Raw genomic sequence first — 24,990 nt, 5'->3', positions numbered from 1 at the left:
CAGGTGCTGAATTACGCACAGACTCCACCTCCTGCTTTAAAGTAAGGCATCCCCTCCAAAATAAGACTTAATATCGGGTTTTTTATACATAAAATCATCATTAGGGCACAGAACTGGTTGTTAAATTGTTTGAATCCCACCACTGGGCTGCTGTGCCTTGTTCTGACGTTCCCCAGGTGTGTGGGGACAGCCATGACTGTATGTTTGGGCAAGGCAGAGGGGAGTATGGGGGTGACTTACCATCCATCTCTCTCTCTCTCTCTCTCTCTCTCTGTGTGTGTGTGTGTGTGTGTGTGTGTGAGTCTAGATTAAGTGGCCATCTCTCTCCGCTAAATAAATCAAGAGAACGTGGCGTTTCTCTCTAATCTCCTGTCCAAGGGCCTCATCCAGGCAATCCTGGAGAATGAGGAATTTGCGTGAAGTCTGTGTGAGTTGATGTAACGGGAAGGGAAAGGGGGATTGAAAGAGAAGGGCGAGGGGAGGGGGATTGAAAGAGGAAGGGGAGGGGAGGGGAAAGGGGGATTGAAAGAGAAGGGGGAGGGGAGGGGGATTGAAAGAGGAAGGGGAGGGGAAGAAACCTCGTCAACTTCCCTTGCCTTTGGATGATTTTGTAACTACAAATAACCAAACAAGACTCAGCCTGACCTGCTCAAAACTTCCCAGATGAAAGCAATGCCAAAGCTGCGCTCTTCAGAAGAAACCCACTGCAGCTCTCTGGGCTTCTGGGCATTTGGTGATTTCCCCCCTCCCCCTCTTCCCCCTCCCCCTCTCTCCCCTCTTTCCTGTCCATGGACTTTCCCTCCTCATCTGCCACCGGTGTCCGCAGCGTATTTGTGACGTTCCCTTACGCAGCTCTTACACAGGAGCTGCTAATTACCCCCTGCCAGACCGAGGTCCCTGCCGCAGGTGAAAAGGAATGGATCCGGGGACTGAAGGGGCGTCTGCAGATCCCCAGAGCCGGAAGGTCTGAAGAGGAGGAAGCGGGTCCGGCTCAACTGGAGCAAAAGGCAGACTTCGCCCCCCCCCCCCTTAATTTGGGCAGCTGTCACCTCTTCATTCCTCCCCCAAGGCAGAGGAAGCCCCTCCTTCTCCAGATGTTGCTGCCTACAGTTGTGGGAGTGAAGAAGGGCCCAGTTGTCCCAATCACCTCTCCCCCCACCTGCAACTTCCCAATAAACCCCACCCCGAGATCGGACATGGGGGAGGGGAGGTTCGGGAGCCCCCGGGACTCAGCCCAACCGCCGACCACAAAGGCAGAGGGGGGAGGAAAGGGGGCGTCTGGCCTTGGGCGCAGCTACCCTCGCCCCCTCCCTCCATTCGCTTCTCAGTGAGCAGCTGCCGGCCAGAAGGAGCGCAGCGGGCGAGAGAAGAGCGGATTCCTCCCAGGCGGCTGCAGGATCGGGTGCGTGGGCGGTCTGCGCCTCTTCCCTCCAGCGCCAGGTCGGGGCTCCCATTGCAGAGTCTGCGGTGGAGCCGGCGAGGAGGGGGCCCGGGGACCCACGGAGGGCGGGTGGGCGGGCGGAGCGACCGCAGCCACCCGGATCTGCCAGAGGGAGAAGCGCCTCGGACGGGCAGGCTGCCTAAGGGTTCTGGAGCCCACGCAGAACCTTTACGCGGAGGGGAGAGTCGGTCGGCGCCTGGGGGGGGGGGAGAGGGTGGATCGGCCCCCTCAGGGCTCCAGAAATGGGCTCAACGAAAGCCGCCCGGATTTCTCGCCCTTCCAGGTTGCGCTGCGCCGGGATGGGGCGGAAAGGCGCTGGGTCCGCCGGGGGCTGCAGGCCCTTCGGAGAGGCGACGTTGCCCGAGGGTGGGATGCGAAGGTCCCTGATTGAGTCTCTCGATCCCTCGGATGGAACCTCCGTCCCTTCCAAGACTCTCTGGCAACTATTCCTCCCCCCCTCCAAAGAACAAAGTGGGGCTCTGGATTGACAAACAGGCTTTATTGGACGGTCAGCGCAGCTTTAGGGGGTCCTCTGTCAGCTTCCCCAGCCCCAAAACCCCTCGGCCTCAGTCCCTCAGTGGGCAGATAAGAGCAAGAAAGAGAGGGGGGATCTGGAGGCTGAACCAGGGGATGGTCGATTAAGGCACCCCCACCCAGGGACTAGTTCCGTGGAGAGAGGTTTTTCCCTGGACCAGAAGAGGAAGGGAGGGGGGTTCGTGGGCTGCCTGCCTCCTGCAGGTGAGGCTTGCTGGTTTTTGAGTACCAGTTTCTGGCATGCAGGGAGGGGGCACTGGATTAAGGGACTGGGTGTGTTTGGTGTAACGAGTAGAAGGTGCATTAACAGATTAACAGAGTTGGAAGAAAAGGACTGCAGGGGATGGGATGACACCTTCCAATATTTGGCCCAGAGAAGAGAGGCTCAATTCATCCTCTGGAGCCCCCGAAGACAGGGAAAAGGAGCAACGGGATGGAAGCTCGGAGAAGTGAGATCCAACCGAGAAGCCAGGAGAAATTTCCTGACAGGTGAAAAACTCTTCATCAGTGGAAGAATTTGCATCCCAGAAGTTGTTGAAGCTGCTCCATTGATGGAGATTTCCAAGAAGAGATAGGACAAGCATTTGCCTGAAATTTCCATCTTGAGAAGCAGGTTGGTCTTGAGGACCTCCAAGGTCCCTTCCAACTCTGTTGTTTTGTTATTCTGATTCAGTCCAAACGTGAATTCAGAGACTGGTCAACAGAATTGCTTATTAAAAACCATCTTATACACCTTTGACAATTTGTCTGGTGTCAAATACCAACAAGTAATCATTTTATAAAAGTTCTCTTTTAGGTTGCAGTTCAGCCTAAATTTTAATGTAGAACACATCTTTTCCCATTGCTCCAATATTATGACCAAAATTATAACCAATCCAGTGAATCATGCAACATTTAACATATTCACTGTTAATGGATTCACCATCTACTTCTTCTTTTTAGCTTCTTCTTTTATTCTTCCTCTTCTAATTGGAATTGCATTTGGATTTTGTGTGTTATATTGTCATCTAGAGTCATTCTGGAATCTGGCAGAATCTAAATGTAATAAACAAAAAAATGGATTTTCTTAACTTAGATACTAGATGTTCAACTATTAAAAAGATAATCTTTCAAATAAAAGGTGTTTGGGTGTGGATAAATAGACAAACCAATTTTGGGTGTGTTCATGAGGCTGCCTGAGTCAAGATGGATTAAAATAAGGACTTTTTAAGTGTCTGTCTGGAAATGGACTCGAATGAATCTCACTGGGCTGATTTGTCACATTTTGAAATAAACCTCTCAAGTGGGAAAGAAGCAAGAGAATAGGAAGGCTACAGTATGCAGAGACACATCTCAGGCCAAACCAGTTATTATTGAGGGCAGCAAGATAACTTTGCATTGTATTTCTCATTCACCAGGCTGTTTCCAAGGTGACAGAAAACTTCTTGGAAAGAAAAGAGGGAGGAAGAAATCCCCAGGGCTTCCAAAATTATAGGGGAAAGGTGTGACACCTGCTACAGTTCCTCTGCAGAGCTAAAAATGAGCCTGTAAACAAGAACTTCCTTCCAAAGACACAGAACACTCTCCCTCCCTCTGTGTATGCGTGGTTTTTGTTTAACTACACAAAGTTCTGTGACTAGTTTCAACTGAGCCTCGTTGTGTTCTTGGAGAATGGCCACACTATTGCATCAGCTGTTTTGTGGCAATGCCCCTGAGCATTAACTTTCAAAGTAAAGTAAATTTATTCTGCTCCCTGAAATAACAGAGAGCTATTTCAGATCTGTGACATGCTCAGGCATTAACTGACCCCTGGGATTTTCTCTTTAACTACTATGCCAACAAATATCAGATGTCTTTTCCTTCAGCCGTAGGTGCTGTGTATTCCCTCCAGGGCCAATTTCAAGGTTGGAGATCCCAAACTTCTTAATTTTAGATGACGGATTTAATTCTATCTCTGCCTCTATCATTATAAGCCACGTGGGGATTATTTCCCTTTCATTTCCCTCCAGAGAAACAGCCAACAAACTTTGAGTGCAAAAACTAATTGGAGAATTATGATAAAAGTTTCTGCTCTGCTCTTTGGCCAAATCCTCCAGGGGAGACTCTGGGCAGAGACCCAGGGAGTCAGGAGCAGCTTCTCCTCCCACTGACTCCGAATGGAAACTTTTCCTGCTGGAGAACTTGGCTTCAGGCAAAAAGTGTCTAAGAGTAATTTCAGACTTTGGACTCCCCTCCCCACTGAAGATCAGGGCTGCCTGGATCCCTTCCCATCAAAGCGTCTCCAGGGCAATCATGAAAGATGAGCCCAAAAGCAGAAACTGCTTCTCCCTTTTTGCAGCTTGTGGAAACCTGCAACCGTCTGAATGCTTGAATCAAAAGACGGCTTCCTATTTCATTGTCTCTTAGCTCCACTTTGCCCATCGCTCTTATTAAATCAGTAAAAGGCCAATTATGGCTTCTCAATACACTGAGATATGTTTTAGAAACAGGAAATAGACACAGGAAATCTTTCTTCTGGAGAAAGCTTTGTACATATCACCCCAACCCCAATTTAGGTTCCTTGAAACATATTAAATTAAATAGCTTAAATTACATTCCTAAAAAAATAATCCCAGAAGAGTAAAATATTCTGCTTTACCTTTATTATTATGATTAGATTGTGCATACGCTCACACAAAGGAAGCCCACTTTTTGCATTGTGGCCCCATCATGTGCACTGGGCTCAGAAAATGACTCCATGTTAGGTCGTTTGTTTTAAGCACCATTAACTCACCTCAGTTCACCCCCTGGCTCAGGGCACCTCAACCTTGGCAACTTCAAGATGGCTGGACTTCAACTCCCAGAATTCCCCAGTCCTTAATCTGTGCTGGCTGTGGAATTCTGGGAGTTGAAGTTCACCCATCTTAAAGATGCCAAGATGGAGAAATACTGCTCTACATAGAAGTCAGCACTACCAAAGAGAGTGTGTATGTGTGTGTGTGCAAGAAACCCATCAATGTTCTTTCTCAATCCCTTCGGATTGAGAAAGAACTACCTCTAGAGAGGGAAGGTTCAGAAATGGGGACTTTTCTTGCATGGAATGAAGTTTAAGGAGCAAAATGGGGGCATAAGCAGAGGTTTGAGGCAGCTTTTTAAACCCCTCTGAACGACCCTCAAAACATTTAGAGTGCAACGGAAATTGTGTACTGTGCAGTCAACTTTCATTTACTCCCATGTTTCTTAAGTTTAGCTGTCTGGGGAATTCTGGGAGTTGAAGTCCACCCATCTGAAAGTCTCCAGCGTTGAGAAACACTGGTTGACGTTGATTCAGCCCTGAAACCGGCTTTCCCATCCTAAACTTTCTTCCCTGGTGAAGGAGACTTTGGTTTTTCTACTGATTGTTAAGAGGCTTTTGAGCTTCTCCTTGCAGGGTTTTCCAGCTTGGTTTCTGCCCTGGACCTTCCCGCTCTGTTTCACGTGGAGTAAGTAAACACACTGCAAGCCATCCCTGTGCAGAAGCCGCCTGATTGGAGAGGGAAAACTACAAGAACAACCGGAAATGCATCACAGGAACAATAGAGATGAATGTGATACAGGAAACAACTGCAATAGAGAGGAATGATAGAGCTGCATGGAAGGTAGACATAACACCTGTAACATCTTCCCCTTTTCAGATTAACCAAACAACATTGTGAAATTTCAGATGAGAACCAGCACCAACACATCCTCTACAGGTTAAGTCTCTGACCTCTGCCAGAGAAAACGGGGCATGTGGGGCCACATACCCCCTCCCCACCAAGCTCCGTTTTCACTGATCCTTTGCTATTTCCAGACCCCCCTCCCCCTGGACAAGATCTAAGTCTGGTTTCGTTCTGTAGGCCTTGAGTTTGACCCCCCTGTCCTAATGGTAGTTCCAGCACACAAGTCAGGGAGAAGTTCACATTCCCAGAAGTCTGAATAAAGATCCACTAATATGAGGCCCTCTTTTCCTGCTGTAGGGAGAAACGTCCATCTGGGTTCAGTTGCAAGTGGGGAAAAATAGACTGGAAACATGGAGGCTGCTTGGAAAGATGGCTTTTAATGGTGGACAAGATCCCCTGCCCTGATGATGTTGGGTGAAGAAGGAAAAAGGGAAGAGAGGCTGAGGGTGCCTGAGTTTTGTACCCTCTCTGGGCTTTTGGATCTGAGCCAGGGACGTGCGGTCAGGGAAGGCGGGGGAGGCAGAGCCTCACCTCTCATCATGAAATAATAATATATAATAATAATATCCATGAGGGAGTTTCATATATATAAGAGGAAGAGGAGGGAGGAGGAGGAGCGCACGCGGAGCGGTGCCAGCTGGGCAACTGGCAGAGGCAGGAGGGTTCTCGGAAGCGCCAATAACCTTCCTGCCCCCGCTGTACTTTGCGCGCTCCTCGCGACTGCAATAGATGCCCAGAAGTGGCAGGAGCTTGATGACATCGCCGCAGCTGCCATGCGTGGACAGACGGAGGTAGCCAGAGTGGCGCCGAGGCAGTCCGGCGGACGAGCGACCGAGGATCAGGCTGCCTGATCCTCCATCGCTCGCTCGCTCGCTCGCTCTTTCGTCCGCCCGGATCCCTCGGCGCCACTCTGGTTACCTCCGTCCAGCCGCGCCCAGCAGCGACGTCGGCAACGTCATCAAGACGAAGTGCCTTGGAGGCGAAGTGCTTTTCAGTGTTTTTCTGTGCGTCTGGCGTTTAGGTAGATAGCTGGATGTCCTAAACGCCAGACGCACAGAAAAGCACTGAAAAGCAGCTGCTATTGGGGATCGTGGAGCGCGAGCCGGCGGAGCGTGCTCAGGAAGGCGGGAATGGGATCATGTGTGCTGGAGGCTGAGGCAGCCTCAGCCTCCAGCACACATGGTCCCATTCCCCGCCTTCCTGATGACGTCCCCAGCCTCACCAGCCATAAACCTCACTGCACGTCACTGATATATTCCAATTGGTTGTCAGGCTCCCATGGGGCCATGCAGGGGCAACTCTTTCCTGAGTCCCAAGTTTGGTTGAGCCTTGCTGGGTGATGATGTAATGAAAGAGCTTTGGGATTCCTATTATGGCTCTGCCTGAGGGAGGTAGATCTTTGTTATGTAGAATAGACTGGCTCAGGCCTTAATGGCCCATTGACAAAGGGGTGGGGGGCAGGAAGCTGCTTTGTCTTTAAAACATGTTTCTCCTTTTTTCATCTAGGCAAATATAATATTCTGCCTTTTTAATATTCCATAAAATATTTCATTTTTCTAGGAGATGGGTGGGTGCTAACTTCCTACCCTACGTGGTTGAAAAAATCTATATTGATGAACTGCCAAGGATGTGACGGTGTCTCATGTGATATCATAGTTTCTTTTTGTTGCAAATGTGCACATTCTTTGCAAGTGGGACAATTGCTACCAAAGTCTTTGATTTCGCCTTGCATGTTAGGTCAGTAAAGAGTGTCACAGGCTTTTCTATAGCATGGCTCACTCCCAGTGTGGCTTGAATGTATGCACAATAACATCTCTGCTCTCAGTGACTTTCTCACTATGACTCTCTGAAGGATCAATATTCCCTCACGATTGCAGGACCTGCCTCCTTCTCATCCGGCCACCCACTCAGAATGACCATCTTCAGTGCCTGTAAGGCTGCATCAGTGTCTGTGTGCTGCCTGAGCTGACGTAGACCCTGATTTGTGACATTAAGCTAGTCTGCTTGATTGACTTGATTTTTAGAGGGTTTAAGCATTTTTAAGGCATCTAGGATGGCTTTAGTATCCCATTTCTGCTCCTCTTTAAGTGTTAAAATTGTGCTTGTAAACATGGAGGCATTTGCTGCCCATCAGCCTCCTCAGTGTGGCTGCTTGCACTGCTGCCGGCTTCTCCTTTCAGCCTCTGGCCAGGGAGAGACCCCCAAACTCTGCTCTGAAGTCCCCCCAGTTGCTGCTGCAGCCTCCGCTCCCCCTAATGGCCTCAGGCAGGGGAGGCTGTTAGCGGCTGCCATGATGTGGGTTTTCCCGCTTCAAGTGCTCGGCTTCCAGGCCGGGACCACAAGTGCCAGACTGGCATGTGTCACATGTGGAGAGGCAGCACAGGTTCAGATCCCGCTTCTTCTGACACCACGTTTCATGCAGAGAAAGTAAAGGCAACACAAGCCATCACTGAGCAGAAGCCATTTTGTTAGAGAGTCATACAACAAGAACAGGAAATGCATCACAGGAACCATAAAGGAGAATCCTAGAGTGGCAATGTGATATAGGAAACAGGTGCAATAGAGATGAATGCTAGAGCTGCTTATAAGGTAGACATAACACCTGTAACACTAGTCTGACCACAAGGGATCAAAGTAAAACAGGAACAGAGAGGCTCCCAATTAAGTCTTCAAAGCACTTGGATGGTTTTTGGTGTGGAAAAGCATCAGAGTTGGGAATGTCAAAAAGATCCCACCCCCCAAGTGCCTCCACACCACCAGAGAAAGGGAGACCAGGTGCCCCCCAAACCATCTTCTAGGTGGGCATGGCAAGAAATAAAGTTGCTCCATCCATAATGATGTGGGCACCTCTACAAGCTTACCTGCAAACCTCCCAACCCAAGATTCAGTTAATAAATGAAGAGACTTCAAAATATAAAGGATCTCAGTGTCTTACATGAACACGGAATGACAACACGGAAAGCATTAAGGGGAAAAAAAATAAACATTTCTATCCACTCTATAACTTTCTCCCCAATGATACAGTCCAGAGGCTTTCAGCTACCAGCCTCTTAGTCGGCTCTCATCCAGAAATTGACATTGCTAGAAAAGATAGGAAATGAAATTTCACAAGGCACAAACAGTGTTAAAATCAGCCCCAATTTAGGATTCATATACGGAGTTCTGATACATAAAAAAAATCACCAACAGGGCCTCCTCTTAACATTAGGGAGGGTTTATGAGTGTTGATTGCTTCCTTGGCATTAGAAGAGAGGCAGCACTAAAGCTATGGGACATCCACCTGGAGTGGCACCCAACTCTGGGCTCTGGGAGACCTTCCCCAGCAGTCCCTGAAGACAAGAGGCCATGTTGAAGGACAGCAGAAGTCAATCTCTTTGTTATTGATTTTTTCTTCCTGCATCGTCATTTTCTGGACGTGTCCTGACAGGAAGGGTCACAATCCTCAGAATAACGGTGACCAAAGAGGTGTATCCAGTAGTGGGATTCAGCCAGTTCACACCACTTCAGGAGAACCAGTTGTTAACTTTCTGAACAGTTTGGTGAACTGGTTGTTGGAAGAAATCATTAGGGCAGAGAACCAGTTGTTAAATTATTTGAATCCCACCACTGGGTGTATCTGTGATTTTTCTCCCACATGTTTTTCTCCAGCCTCTCCTCTGCACATGGATCCCAGAAGAAGTTCAGGTTCCCAAGAGGAAAAGTTGCTTCTCACTGTAATTATGGCCCTCTGGGCCTTTGAGATTTCTATGCCTTTGATGTAAATGTCATATTGAAGCAACATGGAAGGGATTTTGCATCAGAAAAGGATAAAATCCTTAGGTCAAGCTATGTGGGAAGAAGTTTTAGGAGAGGCAAGGTCTGTACTCTTGAATGCACCTTTCTCTTCTTTCCAGGTGACGCTCTGATTGTCTCTGTCTGAATCAGAAAAGACACTGGCATTTCCACCTTCTGAGAATGGTCTAAATTCTTCCAACTCTTGTTCGTGGTTAGAAGCGGTCAGGGGATTGATTCAGCCCATGAATTATGGGCGTCTTGCTCCTGCTTTTGATGCTGCTCATGTCTCATCCAGTCTCTGGGAAGCTGAGAAAGAAGTGTGCGATCAATTTGGATCACCAGGATGGACAGAATACATGGACCTATTACAAGCCAGGAGACCATATCGTCAGTATGATCATAACTGAAAGAATAATATCAGATGCAACATTGGTTTTCAACAGTGCTCCTTCTATTCAGTCTGATTTGTAAGTCATTCAGGGTGATGGAGTTGCATCCCTTCCATTTGCAGTTCTAACTCTCTCCTTCTTTTCTTTTTATTTCACTTACTTTCATAGTGCAGGGCCTGTTTAATTTCCTGAATGATTTAATTTCCATGAGTTCCCTCTTTTGCCTGATTTTGTGGAAGAGACTCAGATCCAAAGTTGGGGTTGAAAAAAAAGCTGAAATAATTCCTGATGATTTTCCTTTCCCAGTTCAATCTTGAGTTCATCACTTGAATTCCGAATTTTGTTTAAAGTAGTGATAGAAACAGTTGTAATTGCATCAGCCCAGCCCATTTCAATACTTTTATAATTGATCAGAAAGAGGTTTGCATTTTTTTAAAAAAAAATATTTTGTTGCTCTTGATGATAATGATGGACATTTCTTTACAGTAAGCTTTCTTACGGAGTTTCAAAAACCTTACACTTCATTTTCAACATTCAAGAAATCCACAAGAATCCCCAACTCCTGCACAACCTCACACTGGGCTACAACATCCATGACAACAATCTGAACACTTTACGCACTTCAGATGTCCTGCTGGACTTGCTTTCCACTGGAGAAGCCAATGTCCCCAACTACGGCTGTGGAAGGAAGGAGAACCTTCTGGCTCTTCATGATGGAGCTAAAAGGGAAATCTCCATCCAGGCGTCAACATTAGCAGCCCTTTACAAAGTCGCACAGGTTTGTCTGTGGTTTTCTCTAACTGGTAAAGTGAAGGGTGGAGGGTAGGGGATGAGCAATAGGTCCAATATCTTCTCTCCAGAATTCAGGAGGTGTTTTTCTCCATATTAGCAAGCATCTTAACTATTTTTATTCTATTAATGTTCAAATTCATCATAAAAGGCCTGATGAGCAATAATGTTCCAGGAGAAGATTTTCTACCAGTTATTCCACTATTCAAAAAAAATATCCCTTGTTGTAGGACCCTCTATTGGCCATTACAGTTAGTCTCTCAGATATTGTGGCTAAAATATAAGCCACATTTCTCTTAAGTAAATTTGAGAGTGGGTAGAAGAAGAAGACAGGGCAGAAGAACAAACATATTTTAGGGAGAGTCATATAAATTTGTATAATCAATTAATAATCTAATATTGACAAAAATTGTCTTGAAATAATTACAAAATATGTCAGTCAGATAAACCACTTTTTCTGGCTTTATTTATACTAGTGCAGCATCTGGCACAGTAAATGGAGAAATGTTATGGAGGAAACCGATTACCCTCAATATGGAGCTCAGCCTGTTGGCCCTGATTCAAGTCCTTTCTCTAAGCCCTTGTTTGAGAGGGAGGTTTGGGCTCAATGGAGCCAAGAGAAGAAGGTTGGATACTTACCAAGGGGAAAGTAAAAGGTGCATATCTGAACCTTTGTTATTCAGTCTAAATATGAATGACTCACCTGCACTAATGAAGGATCCTGAAGTCTTCATGTCTCATGTACTAAATGCATATTGGAATGGCCTGACTTACACTGATAATATGATATTACTATTATATGTTGGATTGTGTAAGCTGTTAAGGAGTCTTTGATCATATTGTCATTGGATCATTAATAAATCAAAGTCCAAAGTTTTGGTCTTGGAAAAGGACATAATGGTGAGCCAATAAAGCAAATTAACACCTTTCCTTACCTGGGGAGGTTTTCTCTGAGATTGAATCTTGGGTCCCTCATCATCAAAGGAGCTTATTTAGAGGAAGGACATGAATGAATCTAGTGCTTAAAGTGAAACCTCTCAGCTCTCCAGCTTCTTTAGCCCCAACTATTAAAGTACATAAGGCCAAAGTTCCCCCATATTATTTATTATTTATTTATTTTATTACATTTATAGACCGCCCCCTCTCCCCGAAGGGACTCTGGGCGGTGTACAGACAGAAGCTAAAATACCGTATACACAATAAAAAATATATTAGAAACCCCTTAAAAACAAATTAAATATAGAGTCTGTACCATAATAATAAAAATTAAAAAACAGCTTAAAAAGTCTACCCCCAGAAATTTCAAATACCGGCCAGGAGGATTGAGGATTAAAACTACGATTGGGCCAGGCCAGCTAATTGGAACAGGTGGGTCTTGAGTTTCTTGTGGAAGGAGTGGAGATCGGTGGTAGTTCTGATGTCGGGGGGGAGGTCATTCCAGAGGGTCAGGCCCATCACAGAGAAGGCCCTACTCCTGGGCGCCGCCCACTGGCATTGCTTAGTGGACGGCACCCGGAGGCGTCCCTCTCTGTGAGAGCGAATTGGTCGCAGGGATGTGTGGGGCAGGATGCGATCCCGCAAATAGCTAGGTCCTGTGCCATGGAGCGCTTTAAAGGTGATAGTCAACACTTTGAAACGCACCCGAAAAGCCACAGGTAGCCAATGCAGCTCGCGCAGGAGAGGTGTTATATGGGAGTACCTGGTACTTCCCATGATTGCCCGCGCGGCCGCATTCTGGACCAGCTGCAGCCTTCGGGTGCATCTCAAGGGGAGCCCCATGTAGAGAGCATTGCAATAGTCCAGGCGGGACATCACAAGCGCGTGAGTGACTGTGTGAAGGGTGTCCCGATCCAATAGGGAACGCAATTGGTGCACCAGGCGAACCTGGTGGAATGCCCACCTTGCCACGGCTGTCACATGGTCATCCATCGACAGCCGGGCATCTAGGAGGACGTCCAAATTGCGCGCCTGTTCCACGGGGGCCAGTTGTTTGCCCCCGATGGCCAGAGATGGAACCCACTGGTTGAACCGGGGCGCCGGTAACCACAGCCACTCCGTCTTGGAGGGGTTGAGTTTGAGCCTGTTGCTTCCCATCCAGACCCGCACGGCCTCCAGGCACCGGGACATCACTTCGATTCTTATACTAGGCTGATATTTGGGGCTTCAAACAGAATCACTAGTAGAACAAACCTATCACTGCATCTGAGAAGTGCCTTGGGAGTAGATAAAAGGACTTCAACTGTTGCCCTTAGAGCCGATTTGGGAATTTACATTACTTCTTTGCTTAAAATCAGGCTATAATAGTATTGGTTTAAAATTAAAGCTATGGAAAATGACAGACTCCCCAAATTGTATCTATCAGAACAGAGAAATCTCAATTAAAGACCATCTTGGATGGTACAACTGACAATTCTATTGGGAGCTGCAGTCTCTCTGTCTCTTGTACAGTTGGAGAAAAGGGTAAAAAAATGGTTCCATTTTTTGGCTTAATTTTTTTCTTATATTTCATTTTTATACACAGTCTTGTTAATATTCTGTTAATATTTTAAATGATGACAAAACAAACTATTCTAATATGTTCATAAGAACAAAGTTGGGTTAATTTAAAGCTAATATTTTGGGCTTGATCTGATCCCCATATAACACAACATTCCTGAATGGTTTTTTTTCAGACCAGAGATAACTTTGCTTCAAAGGCTCTGAGTGATAAAAGTCAATTCCCCTTTTTCCACCAGATGCTCCCCAAAGAAGGATTCCAGTACCCAGCAATTGTCCAGCTGCTCCTCCACTTCAGATGGACCCTGATTGGCCTCTTTGCTTCAGACACCGAGAAGGGAGAGAATTTCATGAGGATTTTTACTCCTGTGCTTGTCAGGAATGGAATTTGTGTGGTTATATCACAACGATTCTCAAAGACTGGACATGCAGCATCACTCAGGGATTCCCTCTCTAAGTGGAGACAAGTCAACGTCTTTGTTCACTTCATAGAAATTGTTTCCCCTTTGGACAGAATTCTTCCTTTCCATTTAACACTTATGCATTTGCCAGGACCCATTGAGGGGAAAGTCTGGATCCTCACAAGTCTTATAGTGTATCCAATAGAAAAGCACAGACTTCTCAAATACATACATAGTATTTGGAAGTTTGGTATTGTTTGGAAAGAAAGACCAAACAATGATGCTTTTGAACCCCATTTCTTTGTGGAAGATCTGCTTGAAGACCATTATTTTCATTGTTCTCTTTCAAAGCATATATTTTCTGTCAAAGGCCGGAGAAGATGCACCCAGAAAGCCCCACTGGAGACCCAGGAGAAAAGGGACAGGAGACGGGTCCCAAATCTCTACTATTATTACACTCTCACAAAGACTCTGGCCCATGTCTTGAATGCTGCCTATTCCTCCAGATCGAGGAGGAGAAGGAAGGAGGATGAAAAGATCTTGGGGTCTCCAAGGCTGCAGCCGTGGCAGGTATGGGGGGGGTCTCGATATGGATCCATTAACCTGAGATCCTTTGGAGAAGGAGTCCAGTGGAGAAGGAGAGGAACCACCTCAACCTACTTATGCTACTAAAGTTGGACAGATTTGACCAATCTAATTGCTGAGGGGAAAGTGCTCGAAAGAGTAGACACCATGACAGATAAATTTTCATATTCAACATAGCTGATTTTAAAAGGCATTTTATTCAATGCATTTTTAAATAAATCCCTGTATATGTGTGGTTTTGTGATCAACATCATGTAACATTACCCTTATAAATTTGGAGGAGACCCTGAGACCATCTAGCCCAACCCCTCTTCTTTGCAGGAATCCCAGTTAAAGCTTCTCTGACTGATGGCTGCTCAGTCTTTGCCTTAAGACAGACATGTCAAACTCAAGGTCCATGGCCCACATCAGGCCCACAATGTGGTTAGATCTGGCCCATGCAGCTGTCCTAGAGACAGTGAGGGGTCAGCCCCCCTGCCTCCTGCCCTGCTCCCATGTGCATGCAGCTGACATGTGACGAGCGCCGTCTTGCCCTGCATCCAGCATCGGGTGGCTGCCACGCTACCATGCTCCCCGCAGAGTGTAGAGCCCAGCAGCTGTGCGCTGCCTGCCACCAGTGCCTCCGCCACCTCCATGGCTCATTCACCGGCCCAGCCTCACCCACTGGCCCTACAGGCACTTTCCTTTCACTTAGATGCCATTCAGTCAGGACTGGTGTGGGGACCTCCAGGAAGCCACCATGAGCAACCTGGCCAAGGAGAGCAAGCACTGCAGCCGCAGCCGTGAGGAAGAGCTCAGGAGCTTGTGGGCTGGGCTCCACTGCCTGGGGCTCTGGACAGCTTATGGCATCATCTGGAGGGTCCTCTGAGTGGCCTGACAGGGACGGTGAGGCTCCTTTGTTGGACAAGACTTTGGTGCTTGCCCTGGTTTCACCTTTCTCCACTAGATTCCCTCTGGATTCCCCCTCGAAGCCTTGCCTGTGTGCGCTCCCCCCCATGAAGCGAAGGAGGACACTGCTGCGTGTGGAATCCTGGAGGAGAAAGTTTGCAGGAAGCCGTTTCCTCCGAGTCCAACTTCTGCCTTGAATGGGGATGGCCGCAGTGTCAAAGTCCGTGAAGGGGAGACTGAACTTCTCTCCTTGACTGGCTCAGCTCTTTCAGGATATTTTTCCTCTCATTCGGCCAGAATCTCCTCTCTTGTCTCCGAGTTCATGTTACCAGGACTGACTCTCTGGAATAACCCTGAAAAGATTCTAAGCTTTTGTCTCAGCATCTTTCAGTTAGACTGAATCCTCCCTTCTCTCACTGAGAGATTTTGTAAGATGAAGAAGCTGCTCCCAGACTTCTTTATTTTCACTTCCGTAGAGCAAGATGGCTCTTCTCCTCCTCGACTTTCTTTGAGGCCAAGAGCAGCTCCTTTGAGGTCTTTCTTGGCTTCTTTGCCTGACCCAGGTTTTGGGCAAAGTCTTCTCCAAGTATGGGACTCCAAGGGGACCTGGGACTTGAGTTGGGGTCTCTCCAAACCAGGACTTCCTGGGAGTCTGATGGATGCATTTGCCTTCTTTCCTGCTGACTCACATTCAGTTTGCAATCATCTAGTATTTTGATATTGTTTTCGTAAACACACTTAATAATTTTGGTATCCCTCATCTTCCTTCCACTGCTTCATTATATGAGATCCTATAGTTTATCAGGTCATAAAAATCAGATATTTTCCCACTGCATTTTTACTCATGCACTCCTTTCAATTAGGAAATCAGAAATAATTCCTTAGAAATTTAATACTGTTTAAAACATATCAAATTAGCTTCTTCTGAGAACTGTTATAAACACTGCATCAAACTTTGAATTACAGAGATTTATCAATTCTTCTGTACTGACAGCACAGAAAAATGGATCACCCAGGACAAGTTATTATTCATATCTACCCAGTATTATGAGAAATATCAAAAACATTAAAAGTTATTTGAGTACAATTTTTATGACAGTTTTTATCCACTTAATCATACCATTGACCTCTCATTTAACTAAGTTTCTAGTCACATTACAAAAAATGTTATTAGTACTTTACTGAAATCAAGTTATACTACAATCATTGCTATAATCTGTGAGATTTACAGGTTCAGATATACAAACTTTTGTTAAAGTAGCATTACAATAAAGTTGAATTAGTTCATCTCATGATGTTTCCTGTCTGTTCTACCAGGGAGAAGATTAGCCTGACAATTTTCTTACTTTCTGTTAATCAACTTGCTGTTTCCAATGAATGTATGAATAATCTCATTTTATCTGTTATTCATTTTATTTGACACCTGCTCTAGTAGATTTACTATAATTGAGCAATTGTGTCAATTATATTTTCCCAATAGATATCTTCTCAGTATATAATTGACAAATCTTGCTGAATATTCTTTCTTTGCTTATGAAGATAATATTCTCCTAACTAAGCATATTTGAAAGATAGGAAATTGTAGAAGAAATATTCAAATCTGTGACAAGAAACAGTTTTCTGCATTTCATATTCTTGGATGTTTCAATACTAGTTTCATCCCTTTCTGGACAAGAATGTGTTTTGCAATCTTTCCCACTTAAAACTCTACTTGGACCAAAATGGAGAAATAGCAGCAGATCTGGCCTTCTGGGGCTCCTTGGTTCTCCCCAAGGAAGATGTCAGGAAAGAGATTCTGGCGTCTTTTGAAAGACAGATACTTATTATCAGACAAGATACTCTTACACAGTTTAGGCTGCTCAACAAGGTGGGTGAAATTATGGTGTCTTTGTTTTCCAAAGCCTGAGGTCCCATTTCAAGTGAGCTCAGCCTTGTCCCCAAGGTGGTTGACCTTCGGGTTGAACTGAATGTGGGGAGTAGAAACCTGATGGTTTTCTTAGACTGTTTGGGAGGTTTCCGTGCTATTCCATTTTGTAGCATCTACAATCTAGTATCTTCATCAGAAACCCAGAAGGGCCGGGGAGTATGTAGCTACTTGCATTGGTTTTGTTTGCTTCTTGTACACAAATAGCAAAGAAGAAGGCAATTCAGTTGACCAGTGCCTGAGTTTAGGTTTGGAGAGGTAAAATTAAATCATGATTGGATGGAGGTCCTTTGGGTTCCACTGGGAAGAAGCTTCATCTTGTTCTGCTTGGGGAAAGTGTTCATAGTCTGGGAAGTTCTTCCACAGACCAGACTGGTCAGAGTTAATCCATACCTCCCTTTCACACACACACACACCCTGGGATGGAGCGAGTGACCTTCTTCTCCTAAGAAGAACCTCCAAGGCTCTCTGTTCGCATGAAATCACCATGACTGTCATGATGTTCCCAAGGACAGATGATCCCTGACCCAGACAACTGAAGCACTGAAACAAGACTTTGATCCAAAGGAAAGCCATTCCTCATCTATGAAGTTACAAGGGAGAAATTGAAAGGAAACGCTAGATTTGGCCTTTGTCTTGTAAGAGGATCCTTTTTGAGGGACATGTTCTCATGATCTCACACTCATCTCAACTCACTCCAGTTCTAGAAACTAGGCAGTCAGTTTTAGTTTGACTTCTCCAGTATGGCAGACACCAAAATTGAACAATAAATATGCAAATCAACAAAGAATATCTCCTTTAAAATAGACAGTCCTAATTTCTAAGAAATATTTCCTTTGTATTTTAAATTTGAGAGAGTTTTGGACTGCTTTCAAAGGAGAGAAGCTTTGCAATGCTTTACATACTTTAGAAGAAAACTTTCCAGATCCTACTGGTCAGAAGTTTCTTTCTTCACCACAGGCCATGATGAGGAATTCCTGGCTTTCACTTACTGCTTAAATCTTTTCTCAATTCCATCCACTCAGATTTTATTAAATAGAAACTTCCTTTATTGCAATGTGATATGCCAGAACCAAAAGGGAGGAATTAAATGAAGAATCTGCAGTAGTTGCATCTCCTAAACTTATTTTGAATCACTTAGAGATTTCAAATTTATCTAAGTGAATTGTAGAGACTACTTGGGAAATGTCTATGCCTACCTCCATTTTCCATGGATGGAGAGTCCTAACACATTTTCTTTGGCATTCCTTGTTTTTCTGCTCAGTCCCTGCCTCAGTCCAAATGTGTGGAAAGTTGTCATCCTGGATTTGTCAAGAGGGCTCGAGAAGGAGAGCCAGGTTGCTGCTATGACTGCGTTCCTTGTCCAGAGGGGACCTTCTCCACTCAGGAAGGTGGGTGAGACTGGAGGAAAGAAAGTGGAACTGATTCATTACATACATGAAATAATAAAGTTTCCTATGATGGTTCTGAACATCACACAGGAAATTATTTGGGTCCCAATTCTTTTCTTTGTCATGATCAGTCCAGACCTTGAAAGGCATATCCCCCCCCCCTTCCAGGAATTGTCTCCAAGTGAAGCAGGGACCACCTGATCACCAACGCCTCTTTCTGCCAAATGGCCCACTTCCTTTCAGTAGCGGTGAGTTTTTTGGAGATGTAAGCGCACAGCAAGAGGTGTTCTTCTTTATTCTTTTGCAGTAGCACTGCAGCTATTGCTACATCACTGGCATCTATCTGGATTATGAATGGTCGCTCTGGGTCGGGGTGTTGCAGGTCTTGGGCAAAGAACCGTTTTAATTTCTCAGAGGCTTTTTGATAGTCCATTGTCCACTTTAGGGGTTGGCTTGCTTTTGGCTTTGTTGGGGAAGGCCCCGTTTTTAATACCTCAGTCAATGGGAGGGCAATTTCTACGAAAGCTGGAATGAACTGCCTGTAGAAATTGGCAAATCCAAGAAAGCTCTGTAGTTGTCTGCGAGTACTTGGAGGTTTCCAGTCTAACACAGATTTCCCTTTTTCTGAATCCATTTCTATCCCCTCATTGGAGATGCGGTAACCCAGGTAATCTAGTGCGGTTTTGTGAAATTCACACTTCAACAACTTTGCATAGAGCTTGGCAGCTAGAAATTTCTCCAGGACTTGTCGTACCAGCTTCACGTGTTCTGCCAGAGTTTCAGAGAAAATCAAGATGTCATCGAGATAAACGAGTACTCCGTGGTACAGGTGCTCATGTAGCCCCTCATTTAAGTACTGTATGAAGACTGGGGGTGCTCCTTGTAGCCCAAATGGCATAACTTTGTATTGAAAGCTGCCAAGGTGGCAGTTAAAAGCGGTCTTCCACTCATCTCCCTCTCTGATTTGTATGCAGTAATACGCATCTCTCAAGTCCAGCTTGTCCAGCCATGGAAGCCCCAAGATAATTAATTCTGGCATCTTTGGAGACACAATGAATCTGAGGAGCTAATAGTGACGACCTATTTGTAACTTTACCAGTTTGGTCATTAGCGTGGCTGGGGTTCCCCCAATTAGCGTTCCATCTACCTACTCAACCCGAACGGGATGGGCTAGAGGTCTTGTGCATATGCCCAGTTGCTTTACAATTGACATGCTGATTAAGCATTGGGTGCAGCCTGTGTCCACGACTGCTTCAACTTCCCCTTCCACCCTGCCTTTCATGTGGGAGACAAAGTTTTCATATCTACCAAATACATAAGATTAAGAATGCCTAGTAAGAAATTTGGCCCAAAATTTCTAGGTCATTCCCAATAGTAAAGATAGTTAACCCAGGTACAGTTCAACTCAGTCTACCCAGAAGTCTAGGGAAAATTGACCCAGAATTTCCTTGTAGCTTGTTGAAGCCAGTAATTGGGTCCAGCATAAGACCATCCACCCAAGCTCCCCCTGCTCCTGTAGTGATAGAAGGGGAGACACATTATGAGGTGAAAAGAATCTTAGACTCCAGGCTTTTTAGGGATCGCTTACAGTATTTAGTGCATTGGAAGGGGTGCCCTTTGTCCGAAGCTACTTGCGTGAAAAGCTGGAACCTAAAAGCAGATAAGTTAGTAAAACAATTCCATGATAAGTTTCCCGATAAGCCAAAGGGTCCTCTTGGGGGGGGGAGAGGTGGTTAATTCTGTTATGTTAATCGCTATATTATTCTCTTTTCAGGAAACATTTTTCTTCTGAAGAGAGGCTACTTGTCAGGCCTGTATGCTGTTTCATTAGTGGGGAATTGGGGGTGGGAATCGTAAGGAGTAAAATGTGATGTTGCCAAAATAAAATTCCTTTCTAGAATCCAAGGTCATCCTTTCTCTCTACACCTCTGCACCTGACCGGAAGTGGATGGGTGGAACTGCCAGCATGGCAGTGGAATATTGGACCATGTGATGGGCTTGTGGGTGTGGAGGCAAGAACATGAACTCTCAACTGGGTGGGGAAAACTAGGAAGCTCAGATTCGGGTTTTCACAGATGTGCCAACATGACTCTCTTAATAAATTGGAATTTAGAGAAATACTTTGCCTTGGACTCTGATTTAATTTTGGATATTATTTGGAACCTTGACACTCTTACTTTCATAGATAATTAAACAAAACTTGATTTTTAAAATAAGTCTTATACTTTTTATCTTCTTTCACTAGTGGTAGTAATAAATGTGTCCTGGACAATGCTTCTGGTATCACTTCTTATCCACATAAGGTATTTCTTCAAAGGTAAAAGGAGAGAATAGTAAAGAAATATGTTTTTTTTCTCAGATGCAGGAAAATGCACCAAGTGTCCGAATGATAAATATCCAAATGAGGACAGAATCCAATGTATCCCCAAAGTTATAACCTTCCTATCTTTTGAAGAACATCTGGGCATCATCCTGGCCTCTTTTGCCCTGCTCTTGTTCTTAATCACAGACCTTGTTTTAATCATCTTCATAAAATACCGAGAAACTCCCATTGTCAAAGCCAACAACCGGGATCTCTCCTACATCCTCTTGGTCTCCCTCCTGCTTTGCTTCTTGTCTCCTTCTCTCTTCATTGGTCAACCAAGGAAAACCACCTGCCTTTTCCGACAAACGGTTTTCAGTATCATCTTCTCAGTTGCTGTTTCTTCTCTCTTGGCCAAAACGATCACGGTGGTGTTGGCTTTCCTGGCCACAAAACCAGGAAACCGAGTGAAGAGATGGTTGGGGAAGAGCTTGGCCAACTCCATCATCCTTTCTTCTTCTGCTCTCCAAATTGTCATCTGCTCCATCTGGCTGGGAGTTTCTCCCCCCTTCCCTGACTCTGACCTCCACTCCCAGCCTGAAGAGATCATCCTGCAATGCAACGAAGGGGCTGTTGTCATGTTCTATGTCACCCTCAGCTACATGGGCTTCCTGGCTGCCATCTGCTTCACGGTGGCTTTCCTGGCAAGGAATCTGCCTGGGGCCTTCAACGAAGCCAAGCTGATCACCTTCAGCATGCTGGTCTTCTGCAGTGTCTGGGTGACTTTTGTGCCCACCTACCTGAGCACCAAGGGGAAATACATGGTGGCTGTTCAGGTCTTCTCCATCCTGGCCTCCAGTGCTGGTCTGCTGGGCTGCATCTTCATCCCCAAGTGCTACATTATCCTTCTGAGGCCAGACCTGAATACAAAGGAGCATCTCACAGCCAGAATAAATGTAAAAACATGAGACATAACACCATAATATTGAAATAATTGTAAAATTTCCTTTTCTTTGAAAGAAGACATTAATTATTTCCACTTAAATAGTATGCAGGAGTCAAAGAAAATCATATCAACATGTTTGGAAATGGGAAATGGTTGAATGAGTGTAATTCTTGTAACTCCCTTCCCTTTCAGCTCAATAAATCGTGAAAGTCATTCAGAGGCATCTTCCTTCCCCACTGACTTCGCTTGTCAAAAGGTCAGAAAAGGGGATCACATGACCCAGGGACTCTGCAACCATCATAAGTACATGCCAGTTGCCAAGCATCAAGACTTTTGATCATGTGACCATGGGGATGCTGCAATGGTCATAAGAGAGGAAAATGTTCATAAATCAATTTTCTCAGTGCCATTATAACTTCCAGTGGTCAATAGAGAAACAGTTGTAAGTTAAAGACTCCTTTTACCATTGCTAGGAGTTGGTCCAGGGCTGCTTTGGGGGCCATAAACTCCTGAGCTGCCTCTGACCTCCCACCTGGGGATGGCTGTCTGGAGCCCCCCAGCATCATAAGCTCAGGGGACTCCACTGCCCGCCGAGCCCCAGAGCCCCGGAGGTCAGGCAGGGAGTCTGGTGCAAGAACAGCAACCCTCACTGACCCCTCCTCGTGCCCAACTGAAGAGACAGCCTCTTTTATCTGGCCATCTGTGGGACAAGGGCCCTGCATGTCCCCCAAGCATCCCCCCTCTCCTCCCCTCCTGTCCCCTGGAGTCTCAGCTGGTGCCAAACCCAGAAACCGTCCAGGCAGAGCTCCGTGAGCAGAATCGCCCCCTCCAGTCCCAACCAGGTCTCAGTGATGCAGCCAGAGCAGCCGTTTCCTACACCATGAAGTCCTGGATGAATGGAACTTTATTGCAGACTGGCCTGGCATTCACCAATGATCCAGGGTCTTCAGAACCTGCCATCCAGGACTTGGGTTTGAGTCCGAGAGGCTGGACAGAGCCACAGGAAAGAGATCCCTCTGACTCGGTCCCCATGAGTGAACCATTTCTCAACTCTCTCCGTGTTTTCCTCTCTCCCCATCACTATTGGGATCTTCTGACCTGCTCAGACCCCTTTGGAGCCCTCCCCCCTTCCCAGTTAATGGCCATGGGGGTCCCAGTCTGTGGCTCTCAGTTCCATCACTCAGTCGGGGGGGATGTAAGGGGAGGAAGCCCTGCGGTATTTCCACGTTAGCCTCAGCACCAGAAGGAGCTCCCACCCACCCCCATCTCTCCCACCCCAGAGGGTTCTCTTCCACTGGCCAGTTGGGAAGACAGCCAACATACACACACACACACACACACACACACAGAGTCTCTGTCTCTGACCCAGTGAGAGTTGTGTATTCTGGGGGATGGTGCAGAGCTCTGGGGCCATGAGATGTGCCTGAATTGCACGTGGGGTTCAGCCTGATCCCTGCAGGAAGAAATGGGCCCTCCTTGAGGTTGGAGTCTGCAGGTATCCAGAAAATCTTTTCCTCAATTAAAAGGAAATTTAAAAAGTAATACATTGTTTAGCACATTGTGTGAACCGATTCCAGGATTGGCATTCAGGCAATAGAGCTGGGATAATGGGAGAGAGACAGAAATGAACCTTTGTGGATGGAGGGAGTCAGAGATTTCCCTCAAGGTCTGGACAAAACTTGATGGAGACTTGCAGATATCTCTCCATGTGTCTTCAGAGGATCCACTGGGGACTTTGAGGCTCTTTCTCCTGCTTGGAGCCTCACAGAGGTTTTTGGATGCTGGTTTCCAGAATTCCCAGTTAGGCCAGGCCTCAGGATACTGGGGATGCTGACCACAGCAGAAAGGCTGGGTGTTTATGAAGCCAAATGGCTTCAGCTCTCTCTCCTGCCAAGCGTTGTGAGAAATGATGGACGCTGCTTGCTTTAAAGAGTCTTTTTCCAAGTCCTGTTTATGGATCTCTGTCCTGCCTGAACAGCCACCAGCAGCCTCCCCATGTGCACTTTCCAAATGCATGGATTCCAGCTCCCATCATCCTCAGCCACAGCTATGCAGTCAGCAGAGACAATTAGCAGATGCCAAAGATGGAGCTTTAGAGAAGGTTGTTCTTGGCCTCAGTGGTTACAACCAGATAGAAAGAGCGAAGGAGATGGTCCTGGAAAGGTCCGATGTCATTCCTGGCCCAGTGAGGTTCTTAGCATCTGGAATCTGGGAAGGTTTTGTGATTCTGCCCAAGTCTGAAGGGTCAGGAAGGGGCTGGATTCACAGAGCATCCCATGCTTTGCTCAATGTTGGCTTCTTAGAACCAACCAGGATGGCCTCCAAACCAACATCAGGGTCTTAGAGTTATATATCACTCCAATTAATTGTGGCATGTTTCACTTCTGATGGCCCTAACAAATCATGGTTTCCGCATTATGCAAGCCGGCCAATGACTGGTGGTCTCTTCAGTTGTGTTTGTTGTTTTCCAAAATGGAGGTAACATGTGAGGGTTTTTCGGCCTACATCAGTGATTGTCAAACTTTAAGATGAATGGACTTCAATCCCCAGAATTCCCCACCCAACAATGCATGGACTTCATCTCCCAGGATTCACTGGCCACTATGCTGGCCAGGAGATTCTGGGAATTAAAGTCCAATCATCTTCAAGTTCCAAATTTGAAAATTACTGGTCGACATTCTTCCCTTCTGTCAGGAATTAAAGCCCTGAACCAAAACTTGGCTAATTCACACGTTGCTGAATAAGTCAGAGACAATTTGGCGATGAATCCTAGTTTGTTTGGCTAATCCCTGGTTAGGCTTCCTCCTTTTGAGGCTGTTGTTTTATATCTCAGGGTTGATTAGCAGCCTCAGCAACAAGCCAGGAGAAACTGCAAATACACCTCACGTTTCCAAAATAGTTGTTTGAGGCCGACATTGATAATTCTTTGGTTTTAATTGCAATATGTATCTCAAGAGTCATACTTTATAAAGCTGAATTCTTTTTGCTACAGAGTTTGATCTATTTTATCTGTTTTTAGTTTTGGTTTTCTCTTCTTGTTCTCTCAAAGACTTTAATTATTCTTTCATTTTTTAAATATATCTTTTAAACGTTCCTTCATTTTCTCTGTCTCTTCTCTCCTTCTGATTCTGGGCTTCGTCTGAGCAGGATTTCCTAAAAGGTGTGTGTTAGATATTTGCATAAACTGCTGTAGTCTCCATTCAGGTCCGCCACTAGGGCGGGAACAAGAGGTTGTTCTGATTGGACGGGAGGTCTGCCAGCTCCCCATAAAAGGGGAGCTGCACGACCCCGTATTCAGCTGGATCACTACTACCTAACTAATAAAGAGCTGTTGTCACAATCGTCTGGAGTCTGTCCTCTCGTTGCCCGAATCTAACACTGGCAATGAAGGTGGGATCGAGAGGCAGATAGGACGAAGATCTACTAGCAAGAATCTACGGAATCGATCCAGCCCCGGGATTCGGCAGAAAT

At 45.8% G+C, this 24,990-nt stretch overlaps 1 protein-coding gene across 1 annotated transcript in view; it reads left to right on the top strand.

Moving 5' to 3' along the window:
• The window catches only part of LOC309392694 (vomeronasal type-2 receptor 26-like), a gene marked incomplete at both ends in the record, with an annotated part of 59,236 nt that overhangs the window by 13,887 nt on the left and 20,359 nt on the right, over window positions 1-24,990 (top strand). Inside the window, 2 exons of the mRNA XM_081954123.1 lie at window positions 20,631-21,529; window positions 22,286-22,714. Coding sequence (XP_081810249.1) covers window positions 20,631-21,529; window positions 22,286-22,714 — 1,328 coding nt within the window. The remainder of the gene's footprint in view (window positions 1-20,630; window positions 21,530-22,285; window positions 22,715-24,990) is intronic.

Source organism: Natrix helvetica, assembly GCF_964273705.1.
Source record: "Natrix helvetica genome assembly, chromosome: 5".
Lineage (NCBI taxonomy): Eukaryota > Metazoa > Chordata > Lepidosauria > Squamata > Natricidae > Natrix > Natrix helvetica.
This window is presented reverse-complemented; position numbering and strand designations above follow the sequence as displayed.